Source organism: Microcaecilia unicolor, chromosome 3, assembly GCF_901765095.1.
Source record: "Microcaecilia unicolor chromosome 3, aMicUni1.1, whole genome shotgun sequence".
In the NCBI taxonomy this organism is placed as follows: domain Eukaryota; kingdom Metazoa; phylum Chordata; class Amphibia; order Gymnophiona; family Siphonopidae; genus Microcaecilia; species Microcaecilia unicolor.
This window is the reverse complement of record NC_044033.1, coordinates 58,189,380-58,206,316: the sequence shown is the minus strand read 5'-3', so window position 1 is coordinate 58,206,316 and position 16,937 is coordinate 58,189,380. Positions and strand designations below refer to the sequence as shown.

At 44.1% G+C, this 16,937-nt stretch overlaps 1 protein-coding gene across 1 annotated transcript in view; it reads right to left on the bottom strand.

Moving 5' to 3' along the window:
- THBS2 (thrombospondin 2) overlaps positions 1-16,937 on the bottom strand; it is a 287,917-nt gene that overhangs the window by 181,008 nt on the left and 89,972 nt on the right. Inside the window, 1 exon segment of the mRNA XM_030195961.1 lies at positions 13,166-13,250. Within this exon segment, the coding sequence (XP_030051821.1) occupies positions 13,166-13,250 (85 nt within the window).

Genomic DNA, 16,937 nt, shown 5'->3' with positions numbered 1-16,937 from the left:
ATTATAATGTCCTCATTTCTGTTTTCAATTCCTTTCCTAATAATACCTAACATTCTACTTGCTTTCTTAGCCACAGCTGCACACTGAGCAGAGGGTTTCAACATATCATCAACAATGATGCCTAGATCCCTTTTCTGGTCGGTGACTCCATGGGCTCATTTTCAAAGCACTTAGCCTTACAAAGTTCCATAGATTACAATGTAACTTTGTAAGTCTAAGTGCTTTGAAAATACACCTAATGTGGAACTTTGCATTACGTAGCTATAATTTGGGTTCCTCTTTCCCACATGCATCACTTTGCACTTGCTCACATTAAACATCATCTGCTATTTAAATAGCCAGTCTCCCAGTCTCGTAAGGTCCTCTTGTAATTTTTCACAATCCTCTTGCGATTTAACAACTTTGAATAACTTTGTGTCGTCACAAATTTAATTACCTCACTAGTTACCCCCATCTCAAGATCATTTCTAAATATGTTAAAAAGCAGTGGTCCCAGTACAGACCCCTGGGGAACCCCATTATCAACCATTCTCCATTGAGAAGACTAACTATTTAACCCTACTCTCTGTTTTCTATCTTTTAACCAGTTTTTAATCCACAATAGGACACTACCTCCTATCCCATGACTCTCCAATTTCCTCTGGAGTCTTTCCTGAGGTACTTTGTCAAACGCCTTTTGAAAATCCAGATGCACAATATTGACTGGCTTACCTTTATCCACATGTTTGTTCACCCCTTCAAAGAAATGTAATAGATTGATGAGGCAAGATTTCCCTTCACTAAATCCATGTTGGCTTTGTCCTCATTAATCCATGCTTTTGATATGCTGTGTTACTTTGTTCTTTATAATAGCCTCTACCATTTTGCCCAGCACCGACGTCATATTCACCGGTCTATAATTTCTCGGATCTCCTCTGGAACCTTTTTTAAAAATCGGCATTATATTGGCCACCCTCCAATCTTCTGGTACTATGCTTGATTTTAAAAATAAATTACGTATTACTAACAATAGTTCCACAAGTTCATTTTTCAATTATATCAGTACTCTTGGATGAATACCATCCGGTCCAGGAAATTTGTCAAATTTCACCATTACATCTTCCAGGTTTACAGAGATTTCATTCAGTTCTCTGACTTGTCAGCTTTGAATATCTTTCTGGCACCAGTATCTCTCCCAAATCTTCCTCGGAGAAGACTGAAGCAAAGAATTCATTAATCTCTCCGCTATGGCTTTGTCTTCCCTGATCGCCCCTTTTACTCCTCGGTCATCTAGCGGTCCAACCGATTCTTTTACTGGCTTCTTGCTTTTAATATACCTATAAAAATTTTTACTATGTTTTTTTGCCTCTAATGTAATCTTTTTTTTCAAGTCCCTCTTTGCCTTCCTTATCAGCACTTTGCATTTGACTTGCCATTCCTTATGCTGTTTCTTATTATTTTCAGTCGGATCCTTCTTCCATTTTCTGAAGGATTTTCTTTTAGCTCTAATAGCTTCCTTCACCTCACTTTTTAACCATGCCGGCTCCTGGCTCACAGCTCACTAATTCATCATATATGCTGCAGCACAAAACTGGAACATTCTCCTGCCTTTACGCTAGCTCCGAGTTGGCACAGGATTTGCAGCGGCACAGGCACACTTGTAGAGTTAGCCGTCATATGAGCATTGGATAGGTTATGAGCCCTGTTTGCATGCATTTGCATGCTACTTGCGCAGATGGTGGCCGCGCTTGTTGTTTTCCATGGCAGGGGTCTTCCAGCATACTGCATCAGTAAATATGGGCGTTAGTCCAGCGCTAATGGCCTCTAGCACCCACGTTTACTTCTGAGCATCAGGGCCATAGTGAACCCAGGGCTAGGCGAGGTGTAATAATTACCCTAGGCTTAGATGGCATCACCTCTTTTTCCCACAGGTGTGAGAAGAGGATGTGTGGGTAATTGCTATGTGAGGGGCTTGGTTGGGGTGTGAGTTTTTTTGGGGGAAGGTTCTACTAATGGGGCCTTTTTATTTGGATTTTCCAGGGAGGGAGAGGGGTTAAATTATGGAGTAGGGGCAGTGGCAAGGGGTCACAACAGATGAGAGTGGCCTGCAACAGGATTTCAGGGAAGTCTGTTCACTTTTTGGAGGAGATAGGAGCTGGTGCGACTAAGATGGTGGGTTGACAGAGGTCTCAGGCATCGAGTGTTGGTGGGGAGGTTAGTGGGCATCTTTCAAGTCAGGTAAGTTGAGCACGTTCGTCTTGTGGGAGGGGTCCAGTAGGCTTGCAGTTCCTACACAGTGATTTAAAGCAGATAATGAGCATTCTGGTGATGATGTCAATGTATTTAGTGGTCAGTCTGCTGTACAGGGTTTTGAGGGGATAATTCCTGGTTGGGACGAAGTTGGAGAGGGTCAGGGTGATTGAAATTGTTGAAGGTACATGGAAGCAACTGGTACATAAATTGTAGGATAAGAAGATTTTGCAGAATACGCACTGGGTCATTAACAAGTTGGACAAGGAGAAATGTTTGCGTAGGAATAAAGGGATTGGTCCTGTGCCAATTTGGGATTTGGATTCTTCTCATTTATAGAGACCTGACCCCCATAGCAGTAATATTGTGATATTACCACTAGAGGTCTCAACAGCCATTTTGAGACCAGGTGCCAGGAGGCAGGAGTGAATGCGTATCACTCTCGCCCCACTAGACACCAGGGACCTCCAGTAAGGCCATGGAGTGGGTCAGTGAGTGGGGGGAAGAGGGCTTGTGGCTCAACAACAATTAGGGGGGGGGTAGGCTGGGGCAGATTAAGAACTTAAGTGTTGCTATACTGGGACAGGGAAGCTGTCTGTCCACTATATAAACTCCTCCCACTGCAAAAAGCAGAAATCTACTACTGGCTACTTTGAAGAACTCAAATTTTCAACCTAGAAGAATGGTCAGGAGTTTTCAGAGAGAGAGAGAGAGAGAGGGGGGGGGGGGGGGTTGGAGAGGTACAGGTGTGCAAGCTAGAAAGAGGAGAATCAGCTTCAGGAACTCAAACAGGACCTGAGAAATCACCAGAAATAGTATGGACTTCACAAGACCCCCCCCCCCCCCAAAAAAAAAAAAAAAAGAAACCCAACAACAACACAGAAGCTGGATGCTTAAACTATTGTGCCTCACATAGACAGTGGAAGAAAGAAAAAACTGTCATAAATTTGTTTGGAGAAGACAGAAGTGTACTACACAGAGAGGTCATACTATCCCAACTATAAAAGAGCACTGAGAGAGTTATTATATCTTCTGTTTGGAACCATATCTGAAAGCAGTAAGAGCTCCAACAGGGCCTCAACATCCTGCTGCATTATTATTGAACTTAACTTATATTAGTTAATACATTCTTTGTCAGACGCAGCAGTCCGACAACTAAGACTGAAATCCCAAGACTTACAGTAACATTTACTATTTAAAAGGAGGTACTATTTATCTTTATATTTATACACTGGTTCTTTCCCTTGTATAAATGCCCTATTGCCTTGTTATTCCTGGTTTTTTTTTTCAAGTTAAATCCAGTTCTCTTCAATAAAGTTATTGTTGTGAATCATACCCAGTGGTGTGCTGGTAAATATTGAACAAAAGGCTCTCTCCCCGGTCCACCTCTGCGCCCCCCCCCCCCAAATTACAGAGCTGGCTATAGCTGGGGAGAGAGCCTGGGGGGGGGGGGGGAATTAAATGATCCCAGGTTCCAATCTAATTCATGTTTAATGTGGGATAAAATGCCATAAATAAGTAAATAAATATAAACTTTTAATGTTGAGCACCTGATTCTCAAAGTGGACATATTTCAAACACTATAATGAAAATAAAATGCTTTTTTTCTACCTTTGTTGTCTGGTGACTTTGTTTTTCTGAATATGCTGGCCCAGTATCCGATTCTGCTGCTATCTGTTCTCTTAACTCCATTTCCAGGGCTTCCTTTCCATTTATTTCTTTACTTACATTTGTACCCTGTGCTTTCCCACTCATGGCAGGCTCAATGTGGCTTACATATACAGGTACTTATTTGTACCTGGGGCAATGGAGGGTTAAGTGACTTGCCCAGAGTCATAAGGAGCTGTGCCTGCAGTGGGAATTAAACTCAGTTCCTCAGGACCAGAGTCCACCACCCTAACCACTAGGCCACTCCACCACTTTCCACCTTCCTTCTTCATTTCTTGCCCTACATCCGTAAATAAAAGCGGGGTCCTCTGCAGACTTGACTGTCCAGTGGATCCAGCTTCTGCCTATTTTCTTCATCCATGTGTTTTTCTCCTCTCTTCCTCTTCCCTCATCGCATCTCCTTCCTCACTCCCCTCCATCCATGTCCAGCATTTCTTCTCTCTCCCTTCCCTTTCCACCGCCCATGTCCAGCAATCCTCCTCTCCCCCCTGCCCTCCCCTCCATCCACCCATGTCCAGCAACTCTCCTCTCCCCTGCCCTCCCCTCCATCCACCCATGTCCAGCAACTCTCCTCTCTCCTGCCCTCCCTCCATCCATCCATATCAGCAATTCTCTTCTCTCTCCCTGCCCCCCTCTATCCATCCATACCCATCAATTCTTTTCTCTCCCCTGTCCCCCCTCCAGCCACCCATGCCCATCAATTCTCATCACTCCCCTGCTCCCCTCCAGCCACCCATACCCAGTGATTCTCTCCCCTGCCCCCCTCCAGCCACCCATACCCATCGATTCTCTTCTCTTCCCTGCACCCCCCATCAGCACCTCTCTGTTCTCTCCCCTCGCACTTCCTTGCCTCTTGGTCTTGCCCATCTTCTGTTCCTGCTGATGTGTTAATTTTTTTTCAAGCAGTGTTAAGTGCGGGTTCACGCGAAGCTAAAGAAGAGAGGTTGGGGGGAGGAGGAGAAACAAGCACTGCGTGTTCCGGTGTGAGAAGATGCCCGAAGCCACAGGGGACGCCGTTGACACTGCAGGTGGGGACCAGACCCCAAATTTTGGGAGCCAGTTGTTAAAGTAGCTACTTTAACAACCGGCTCCCAAAATTCTGAAAAAAATAACAACCAGCTCTCGCGAGCCAGTGCGAGCCCGCTCCAGCACACCACTGATTATACCCCTGCATAGGATTACCATATTTGTGGAGACAAAAAGGAGGACACAAAAAAATAAAATGCTGCTCTGTCTCAGCCCTGCCCTTGCTGCCACCCCCGTGCCCCCCACAAATCCCACCGCCCTGCCACTGACCCCACCACAATGCACCACGCCCAGTCCCTTGACCCCCCTAAGAAAATCAGATTCTTTAAGTAGTGAAAATACTGGTAAAAGTAACAGAAACTTATTTCCCCATACTCCACTAAATACAAAATTAGAAAAGATATACATTTCCAAAAAAGGCAAACATCCATGAACAGCATGTCCCCCCTCTCCTCTCTATCTTCTTCTATCTATATACTATATTTCCCCCTTTTTCATTCCCCCCTCCATGTGCATCCCCTTCACCAATCTTTTTTCCAGCTCCCCTCCAACCACACCTTCCATATTCCACCCACCCACATGACCAGTGGCATAGCCACAGGTGGGCCTGTGGCCCACCCAACAGTAGCACATGTTTAGCAGTAGCTGGTGGAGATCCCAAGCTCTGCCAGCTGAAGACTTCCCCCTGATGGTAATGGAGACGCTACTCTCCACAGTACTGGCACCTGCACATGCTCAGTTTTCAGCGCATGCCTGCTGCAGACTGCCAAGGCGGAAAGAAGCATTTTCCTGCCAGCTGAGATATTTTTTAGTGGTGGTTTGGGGGGGGGGAGAACACTTGGTGCCCACCCACTTGCCTATGCCCACCCAAAATCTGTTGTCTGGCTACGCCCCTGCACATGACTCCATCCATCCATCTCCCCTCCCCTCCAGTCCTCGCAAAGCTGCCACTTGAAGTCTTGGCAGCCATTTTGAAGAAGCGGCAGCAGCGAACAGGTCAGTGGCAGTGGGCAGGAAAGAGTGGGGTTCTTTCTTGCCTCAAAGAGGCCACTAGACCACCAGGGCACACTAAGGTAGGTTCAGGGAGGGCACCCTGAGGCTTGGGAGAATGCGAGCCAGCCAGCCTGCCCACCCACTCACCTGCCTGCCCAGCCCAACCCAGAAACCCGAACAAATGGGCAGGCTTGAAAAAATGCCCAGAGACCCTCGATAGTACCCTGTAAAGAAGGACATGTCTGGGGAAATCTGGATGTATGGTAACCCTACCTCTGCCCCTCTAGTTAATTTTTGTGTGAAACTGACAGAAATCCTCCAAGCAGCCTGTTATACTTGTATTGCTCCAGTGGATCAGTGTCCCAGTACCTTGTTTTTCCAGGTAAAGGAGGAAATGTTCTTGTATATTCACACGCCTATGTCTGAATGTGTCTTCCAGCCTACCTTTTGTTAGCATAAGTTGACACAGGGTACCATAGGAGGCTGGGACTACACTAGTGGCACCCGAATTACAGGAGCCCATTCCAAAGAGCTCACCAACAGAAAAGGATTCAAAAGAGGACTGGACAAGTTCCTGGAGGTAAAGTCTATAAAAATTATTAACCAGGTAAACTTGGGAGAATCACTGTTCATCCAAGGAAACTAACTATGGGGAGTAGATATATTTTGGGGATTTTCTGTATATTTGCAATCTGTCGGAAACCACTGTTTATTTCTAGCATAAGCAGCATAAAATGTATTGTATGTGTGAGTGACACTTGGATGGCTACTCCAGCTGTGAAGAACTAAGGTCAGTGCCAGGGAGATTTTGTAGGTTTGTGTCTGTATATGGCAATCCAGTTTAGGATAGGCTGGAAAGGGCTTCAATGGCACCTTCAGTAGCTGGAATCGAGGATAGTGCGGGGCAGACTTTTACAGTCTGGGTCCCGCAAATGACAAAATGGATTTGGATAGGATGGAGTGAGCTTTGACGGCAAACCCAGTAGGTGGAACATAAGAACAGAGCCAGGCAGACTTCTACTGTCTTGTTCCAGAAACACCAAAGAAAGACTCATGATAAAGTATATAATATCACATTCATTGTTGATTTAATCATGAATTGATAATGAGTGTGACTGTTGGGCAGACTGGATGGACCATTCAGGTCTTTATCTGCCATCATTTACTATGTTACTATCCAGCTCATTTTCGAAAGTGATCGCCAGCCATCTTCCGACACAAATTGGGAGATGGCCGGCGATCTCCTGAACCCGGCGAAATCGGTATTATCGAAAGCAGATTTTGGCCGGGTTCAACTGCTTTCCGTCGCGGAGCTGGTGAAACATCAAGGGGGCGTGTCGGTAGGGTAGTGAAGGCAGGACGGGGGCTTGCTCACGAGATGGCCGGCTTCGCCCGATAATGGAAAGAAAAAGCCAGGCTTGATGAGTATTTCGCCGGCTTTAATTGGTCCCTTTTTTGTCATGACCAAGCTTCAAAAAAGTGCGCCAACTGACCAGATGACCACCGGAGGGAATCAGGGATGACCTCCCCTTACCCCCCCCAGTGGTCACCAACCCCCTCCCACCCAAAAAAAACCTTTTTTGCCAGCCTCAATGCCAGCCTCAAATGTCATACCCAGCTCCCTGATAGCAGTATGCAAGTCCCTGGAGCAGTTTTTAGTGGGTGCAGTGCACTTCAGACAGGTGGACCCAGGCCCATCCCCCCTCCCTACCTGTTACACTTGTGGTGGTAAATGTTGAGCCCTCCAAAACCCCCGAAAACCCACTGTACCCACATCTAGGTGCCCTCCTTCACCCCTTAGGACTATGGTAATGGTGTAGAGTTGTGGGGAGTGGGTTTTGGGGGGGGGGGATTTGGGGGGCTAAATAACCAAGGGAAGGGAGCTATGCACCTGGGAGCTATTTTTGTTTTTTTTTAATTTTTAGACTTGCCCCCTAGGTTGCCCGGTTGGTGTCCTGGCATATCAGGGAGGCCAGTGCACTACAAATGCTGGCTCCTCCCATGACCAAATGCCTTGCTTTTCGCCGAGTTTGAGATCGCTGGCATTTTTTTCCATTATGGCCAAAAACCGATCCCGGCCATCTCAAACCCAGCAAATTCTGATATTTGGAAGGGCCCAACCGTATTAGCGAAGAAAAAGATGGCCGGCCATCTTTTTCGAAAATATGGTTGGCTCCGCCCACTTGCAGCGCCGGAGATGGCCGCCCATTGAGATGGCTGGCGCCTTTCGATTATGCTCCTCCACGTTACTGTAGGTTAATGTTGTGGCTGCATCCACGCAAATAATCCATAGTTGAACGATTAGCATAATCCATGAAAATCGTTCAAAGACAATGATCGAGATCCCAGTATTTCTTCTTCTACAAGAAAAGCTGTTCACCAGCAGTGAGATGTGTGATATGCAGGTGATTCATGTTCTGTTACTTTTGTAGTTTCAGAACTAGTCTCGGTGTTGTTGGATGGACAATTTGCACAGACCAAGCAAATGCGTTATGCCATCCTTCAACTGCATTATTTGTTCGTGGTGTGTCATCAGAGATTGAAGGGGGGCAGACTCAAGAAAAATGTCAGGAAGTATTTTTTACGGGGAGAGTGGTGGATACTTGGAATGCCTTCCCGAGGGAGGTGGTGGAGATGAAAACAGTAACGGAATTCAAAAAAGTGTAGGATAAACATAAAGGAATCCTGTTCAGAAGAAATGGATCCTCGGAAGCTTAGCAGAGATTGGGTGGCAGCACCAGTGGTTAGGAGGTGGGGACTAGTGGTTGGGAGGCGGGGCTAGTGGTGGGCAGACTTCCGGTCTGTGCCCTGAAAATGGCAGATACCAATCAAGGTCAGTTATACATATAAAGTAGCACATATGAGTTTATCTTGTTGAGCAGACTGGATTGACCATACAGGTCTTTTTCTGCCGTCACCTACTATGTTACTATGAATTACTTAAGTGCATCTGCAAAAAGAAAAGTCTTAAGATCTATTTTGAATTGCTGTAGAGAATCTTGGGATCTGAGGTGCTGCGGCATCATATTCTAGCACTCCAGGCCTTGAACAGAGAACACAGACCATCATGAATGTTCATGGACAATGTCTCTGAATGAAGGAACAAGTTTCTGTCTGCCAGTTTAAAGCAGACCACAGCATAGTCTCAGTGTTGTGCAGAAACTTTCATTGAATAATCCTGAAATAGCAACAATCTGTTTATCTTGATAGAATAAATTACTGTGTTTTTTGTAAGCTTGTGGTTGGTTTAAGATTTTAGCTATGACCACTTTTGGTCTGGAAGCAGTCCCAGTCTTTGGTCCAAATCTATGGGAACACTCCACCTGAAAACCTCCTAAATGTTCTCCTACAGACAAAGTTTGGGGGAGCCAGTATTCTAAAAAGCTAAGTAATTCAGAGTCTGCAATAGATTCTGGGAGGTCCACAAGTCAAAGATTTCTCCAACAGAAGTGATGTTCCAAATTATCTATTTTTTACTCCTCGGCCTCCGCCTGCTTCTGCATTGTGGATAACCACTTCTGCAGTTCACACATCTTGCCTTCTTCGTCGGACACACATCACTCTACTTCACCCATGTGGGTCGCGTGGTCTACCAAAGTTTGCACAATTGTATTTGTTCTGACAGTAGGACAAATTTGTCAACTAAAGCAGCTGCTTCTCATTAAAACCACCAGTGCTATCATGTACCTCCGCTATCTTTGGGACTGTTGCTCAGAGGCCTGTATTTTTTTATCCTTTTGATGACATCTCTCTACCCATGATAGTATCATATTTATCCAGAAATGTGCATTAATCAATGTTCAAGGCTCCTATCATGACCATTGGTGGAAAAAACGAAGGATGTGGGATGATGGTCTGAGAGGCCGCAAGAGCCCCAGGGAACACAACCTCCTGGCCTCAGAACATCACGTGATCTCCTCACCGCTCCTGAATTTAACACCATGCTTTCCCTTTGAAAATGTGGGCTGGAGAAGTTTACTAACACAAATGTACCCAAGTGCATACTAAGGAAGGTTTCAGCCAAGAGAATTTATCCATGTAATTATTTGGAAACTGCCTTCACTCTGTCTATATCCCTTGAGAGGTACCAAAGAAAGCTAATCATTATTTTCTGTTGCTTCTTTCATTTGTGAAATCTTTTGACACTTAACTCTTTCTAGATTTATACCTCCAACACATCACTTATAAAACTTACTCTTTGGCCTCCAATCTCACTCTTTGAGATGGGTTATCCTTGGCAATTAGGATGAAAATGATTTGCTCAGTTTCTATGGTCAGCCCACAGCTTTAACCATGAGGCTATTCCACTTGAAATATGTGGTTACATAGCCCCCATGCTCACAACCTAATAATACAGGTGATGCACATAGGATGAAGGAAAAAAGTGAATGTAACTCTGTGGGAAAAGGTTGTAGGAAACAATGAAAGAACTAAAGGTGGGTCCTTAGTATGGGCTCACAACTGTATATATGACTAGTGCCTAATATAGTGCTAATCTGACCCGGGTTTCTGCATACTTTCAAGACAATTCTATAAGGTATGCACAGTTATGTACCTATTACATACATATGACATTAGAATAGTGGCATATACGTGAGTATGTGTACACATACGTATGTATATGGCAAAATTCCACCTAGGCATTCATCTGTAAATATGCATATATTTTACAGGTAGGCATACACATGGGCAGAACTCTCACTTACATGACTTACATGACTTACTATAAGTTATGGGGTAGATTTTATATATGGCACCTGAAAAATCTGCGTGGTAAAAAATTGATTGGAGAGTCGTGAGTAGGGAGGATGATCCGCACCAGAGCATATAGATTCCCCTGAATACGCAACATACTGCGAAACACAGCTTGTGTTGGGAACACGCATGATGAGAGGAACATATGGTCTTTAGGTGTCAAGAGGAAGCTTTTAAAAGGAGCACGAGCACAGCGGCACGCTAATTATCTACTCTGAAGAATTCATCACATCACACTTGTGAAAACAGTGACCCAAAATCCCACCTCAAGATAAGTACACTTAAAGTTGTAAACATCAATAAAGTAAAGGTGTTTATGAGAAAAAGCAAAAAAATAAAAGCAAAGAAGATCATTAAGAAATAATAAGGAGGCAGGGAGGGTCACAGTGCACTGATGTGTGGATGAACATATTACGTAACTAATCATTCTGAGTGATTGGTAATATGCATAACTGAGCACTGTTTAATTTAATTTAAAGCTAATTTTAAATTAGCTTTAACTAGAAAAATGACATAGTAATAAGACTTAAGAGCATGTAAAAAAAGAAAAAACGTAGAATAAGGGTTTCTAAGTGTCATAAACAGTTAAAATATAATGCCAAGAAGTGCAGAGTGATGCACTTGGGGTGCAGAAATTCAAAAGAGATATACCAGATTAGAAGGGATAGATTGGTAAACTTGGCTCAGGAGAGGAACCTTGGGGTGATGGTGTCTGAGGATCTCAAGGTGAGGAAACATTACAACAAGGTGGTGGCCATGGCCAGAAGGATGCTAGGCTGCATAGAGAGGGATATAACCAGCAGAAGGGCAGACTGGATGGGCCTTTTGGCCCTTATCTGCCATCATGTTTCTACATTTCTCTGTTTCAACATACCTAGGTATTTCCCTTTTATGGATATCTCCCTTAGCCACAATTATCTTGAGATTCTCAGCAGCACTATCTGGACAGTGCCACTGAATATCCTTACACACTGCTTTGGCACTATCTGGATAGTACTGGGGCAGTGTATGAGCATACCATGGACAATCCCCCCTGGTTAGCAGCAATGTTCAAACTGCTAACCGGATAATATCTGGATAAAATTAGGATAGAAAAATTGCTGTCTTAAGTTTATCCTGTTAACTATTCAGATTGCAGTTTTAATAACGATGCTATCTGAATAAAGTGCAAACTCGCCACTATCAAGATTTTAGTGCTGGCCACAATCTGTATACCAGGGCTTAGTATCTACCAATATTCCAAGGATTTAAGTGGGCAGTAGAGACTCCTGCCCCTATTAAACCCTCCTGACCCTTCTGTCTGCAACATTCAGTGGCACTTAACTGGGCAGTTTGAATCTGGTCAGTGGAGGAGAGGTCTGTGGATGGAGTCAGGGAGGAGCCTTGAGTTATATGGGTACTGGTAATATTCAATGCTAGCTCCCAGATAGCTAGGCAACCAGATAGAACTGCACAAAAGGATATTCTAACTTTGGTTGCTGGATACCAGCCAGCATCCGAATGTTGCTCTTTTCACCACTCCCCCAAACATAAGAATACCACCTCATGACCCCCCCCCAACCAAAGCAAAGCCACCTTCTAAAACCCCAAGAACAGTCCCCATCTTATCTTTCTGCATGCACCCCCCTTTCAGCTTCCTGGTGGTCTAGGGGTAGGCTGGTGGGTTGGAGCAAATCCAAGTCATTCCTGCTCATGCTGGCTTAGGGAGCAAAATGGCTGCTGGAACCTCTAGCAGTAGTCTTAGGGTACTACCTATAGCAGTCAGCCTTATGTTATATGGAAGGCTGACCCCCCCCCCCCCCCCTAGCAGTAGTACCACAAGATAACTGCTAGAGGTTGCAGCAGCCATTTTGTACCCAAAGCTGATATAGGCAGGAGGGACTGTGGTTCACCTCTGCATGGTCTACCCTCTAGACCACCAGGGACCTTAAGGCAGGCCAGGGTGGGGTGGGTTGGGAAGGGGAAAGCTTGTGGGGTGGGGTCCAGGGTGGGGGCTGCTTTGGGAGGGGGGTCAAGAGGGGGCCTATGATCTGTTTGGCAGGGGGTTACAAAACGGGCCTATGTTCTTGTTGGGGAGGGCAGTTTGGGCAAGGGGGGTTCAGGAGTGGGGCCTAAATAGTTGTTGAAGGAGAGGTTCAGGAAGAGCACTGCCAGTGAAGGAAACCTGTTATTCAGTCCTCTATCCAGCTAGCTAACCAAATAGCAGCCTGAACATCTACCCTGTTGTATTCCAGACAGAGACAGAAGCTGGCCAGAGCCCAGATATTCAGTGCCAGTAGCCGCATAAGTGCCGGCGCTGAATTTCAGAGCCTAATTCAACCAGTTGAATATTGACTGACTAGATATTATTTAACCACCATGGCCAGCATTGAAAAAAACCCACCAACTGTAGTGACTGAATATCAGGCTGAAGGTATTCAGTCATATTTTAAGCAAAGTTACAGCAATTCAAAAAATAATGCATATATCAGCAATTTGTTAAACATATTCTTACCTGCATGTCTCATTTGACATCCTTTATTTTGCAGGATATCTTCTATTGATGTTTCAAATGTTAAATGCATATTTTGAAGTAGGCCCTAAAAAAAGGTATAATGTTATTTTTCACTTAAAGGTAATAACTTGTTTCATTATTCAAATGTTTAGAATTGAATGTAAGTTTTCTTTTAAGAAAAAAATCTACAATTATGATTTTGAAATTTACTGGAATCTTTCAAAATAAAAGTTGAAACTACAAATTAATATTGCCTTTCAAGTGCTCCATATTATCAGAGACATCCCCATCCAGACAATTTCTAATTTCAGTCCTGCCATTCTTAATAGTAAATTCTTCATCTTAGTTTTTGATATCACAGCAACTCTGTATTAATCTTGATAGTATATGTGTACAGATCTTCAAGTTGTGAGATGGTTAGCAGCATTTGAAGGGCACATAGAAGTTTATAGGTCTCCTGACCATCTATTTCATATGCTTTTCAAGAACATCAAATCAAATTTTAATCACATTATTTCAGAGGTCAAGTAAAAAATAATGCACGTTTCTGGGAAGCTGAGATTCATAGCTTGCAAATTAAGTCAGTAAAGAAATAGGCAAGTAGCTAGGATTTTTGTTGATTCCCCACCCACCTTGGGCTAAATCTTTAATTATAGGCTTTTAAGTCAAGTAAGAAGAAGCAACTACCTAGCTAGTCAACTACACAAGGACTAACACCAGCTCCACATGCTGGTGTACTCTAGAGGAGATCGTTTTCATGCACTTTTTCTGACTCCCTGTGCAATTTTTCCTTAAGGTAGTCATCCTTATTTTCTATTCAACTCATATTATTCTATATTGTCTGTCTATATGTTCCACTTCTGCTTACCTCCTATGCTGTCTATTAAGATGTTTTAAAGTGTATTGTTTTAACATTGTAAGTAGCCATAATGTGTTCTGCTATTTGACCAGTCTATATCCTGTCCACTTAACTTATGCTCTGTGGGCAGGCTGCCGATAGTCAGCAGCACATAGCCAGGCATTACATTACATTTGGGCTTATATCCTGCTAACACCTTTTCAGTTCTAAGCAGTTTACAAACATCTTAAAGGGATATAGAGATCAGAACATTCCTCTGAGAATTATAATTGTTGCATTGGAGACAAGTAGAAATCTAATTATAACACAAATTTCTTAAATAAGAAAGTTTTTATCTTCTTTCAAAACATGAAATATGATTGTGAAGGAGAAAACGTTCTGTTAATATCGTTCCAAAGTCTGGCTGCTTGAACGGCAAGAGATTTGTCAAAGAGCGCTAGTCTCTTCATACCCTTAGATGAGGAGAAAGTGAAAAAAATTAGTAGCTTCATGTCTCCTAGTTCTGGGTAGAGGTTGCAAAGCAAAAATGAGCTAGCAAATAGCTAGGGATCAGTCCTTGTAGTGCTTCAAAAAGGAAGCATGCCAATTTGGAAAACACTCTCGCCTCAATGGGCAGCCAATGTAGTCTGATATTAAAAAGGAGAGACACTGTCAAATTTTGATAGCCTGAAGATTAGTCTGATTACTGTATTTTAAATGGTTTGAAGTCTCTTAAATAGTCTGATTGCCGTATTTTGAATGGTTTGAAGTCCTTTAAGTAAGGTTTTTGTGCTGCTGAATATCGACGGTAACCAGTTATTTACAAAATGGGCCGGAGAGAGGCGTTCCTAGGGCGGAGTCATGGAGGAGCTGGCAACTAAATAAAAAGCAGTCCTTAAGCTGGTTGCTTAGCTATGCTTGTGTCGACACTGAGGCCCAGACGCACAAAACTTTAACAACCCTTTAACTACCCTTTATCGAAGAAATTGCCAACCGTTTCATGTACTAAAGCCCATTTTTCGAGGACCGTAGCAGCTAACGAAAATGGAATGCAGATGAGCAATTAGTGTAGAAACCCTTTTGAAATGACATGCACTAACGTTTTCCGATTGGTTTAACGAAGGAAAACGCCGAGAAATCTAACGAGAGGTCTGTACCTCTCGTTAGGGCTCTCCGGCTAAAAACTCTAATGTAGAACTAAAAAAAAAAAGAACAAGGGGGGGGGGGTGAAAACACGCGCCAGGGGCGTCCTTTATTGACGCCCCAGGTCGCCGCTGCTCCCCGCTCCCTCTGCAAGCAATCCAGAAGTTAAAAAATAAAGGACCGGGAGGGGGCAAAGGCGCTCGTCAGGAGCGTCCTATTTGAACGGCCTTGTCCCCCCACCCCGTCCGAGGTCGCCGCTGCTCCCCGCATTATAAATTTAAAAAGCAAAACGAAGAAATCCTTACTTTAGAAGGCCCGGCTGCCCCCCCTCCATTCCTCTGTACTCTTCTGTCAACCCCACAGCTCCGCCTCCTGACTGACACCTTCCGCCCTGTGCCTCGCCTCCTCCGCGGGTCCTCGCCGCCATTCCCTCCCTCCATCGGGCCCCCCTCCCTCTTACCGGGCCTGTGCAGCGCCTCTCACCTCTATGTGAAGGCGCTGCACGGGCAAGAAGATCAGCTGACGCCTCTGTCTTCCATTCTTCCTTCGCGTCTCTCTCCTTTTGGGCCCGCCCCCATCTGACGTAAGTAAGCCGGCCGGGGCTTCTAAAGTAAGGATTTCTTCGTTTTGCTTTTTAAATTTATAATGCGGGGAGCAGCGGTGACCTCGGACGGGGTGGGGGGGGGGGCAAGGCCGTTCAAACAGGACGCTCCTGACGAGCGCCTTTGCCCCCTCCCAGTCCTTTTTTGAGTTTTGTTTTTATTTTGGGAGCCATGTGTTTGTTTTTTTTTGTTTTGACAGTGGCATGCGCAGAGCAGCCAGCATAACTCTTGGCTGCTCTGCGCATGCTTTAGGGGCCTTTTACCGACGGGGATTACGGATGTATGATACCTTGTACTTTTCAATATCACACTGAACATTTCTGAGCTGTTTTTTTAATGCATTCTTTGTTTTTTTAAATTCGCTAAGTACTTTTACGATTTTGATTTTTTTACGTTTGGTTGATGCATCTGGGCCTGAATATCAGTCGGCACTCACATAGCTTCAGGGTAGCAGCCAAGGTAGTTGGATGTGTTCCCCTCCCTCCCATTGCCCCAGAATGAAAATAAAGATTGACCAAAACAAAACGATGCTGCAAATAACATGGAATATGAAACAAAATGAAAAATTTGGGGCTGCCCATCCCTACTGCAAACTAGGCGCCACTTGTTCAGGGTTAAAGGGGTTCCTACTGAATATCACTAATACTGCAAGGATCTATACAATAATCCCCTTTTATTGGAGTTTTGGGATATGTATTAATATCACTGAATGATACCATGACATAGCTACTATGATTTCAAGAATCGCTGATACTGTAAACATGCTCAGAGCACAAAAGGCACAGTCTTTTTCTGCCTAACTGCTGTGCTCACAGGGGACATCGGCCAGAGTAACACTACTTCTTTTTTTTTTCCCATGAAATGTTATTAAATTTTATAATAATATTCACATGCATTTCCATGACACGCCTTTAGGAAATTATGCAAACTCTAACATGAAGAACACTGGCAAACAGGAGAAGTAAACCATAAGTGCAAAATTAATGTATTACAATATAGAAAATATAGAAAATTATGCTGTGGCAGAGTTGCTACTGAGAGGAGATGGTCTATGTGGTTAAAGCATGCAAGTGAATAAATACAGATTAATAACTACAATATGAGTAATGCAACATTGCTTTGTTCTAGTGTATTATTGCCACACATTGGGTTCCATTCTCAGAATTTCTTTTCGTGGTAACTATTATCT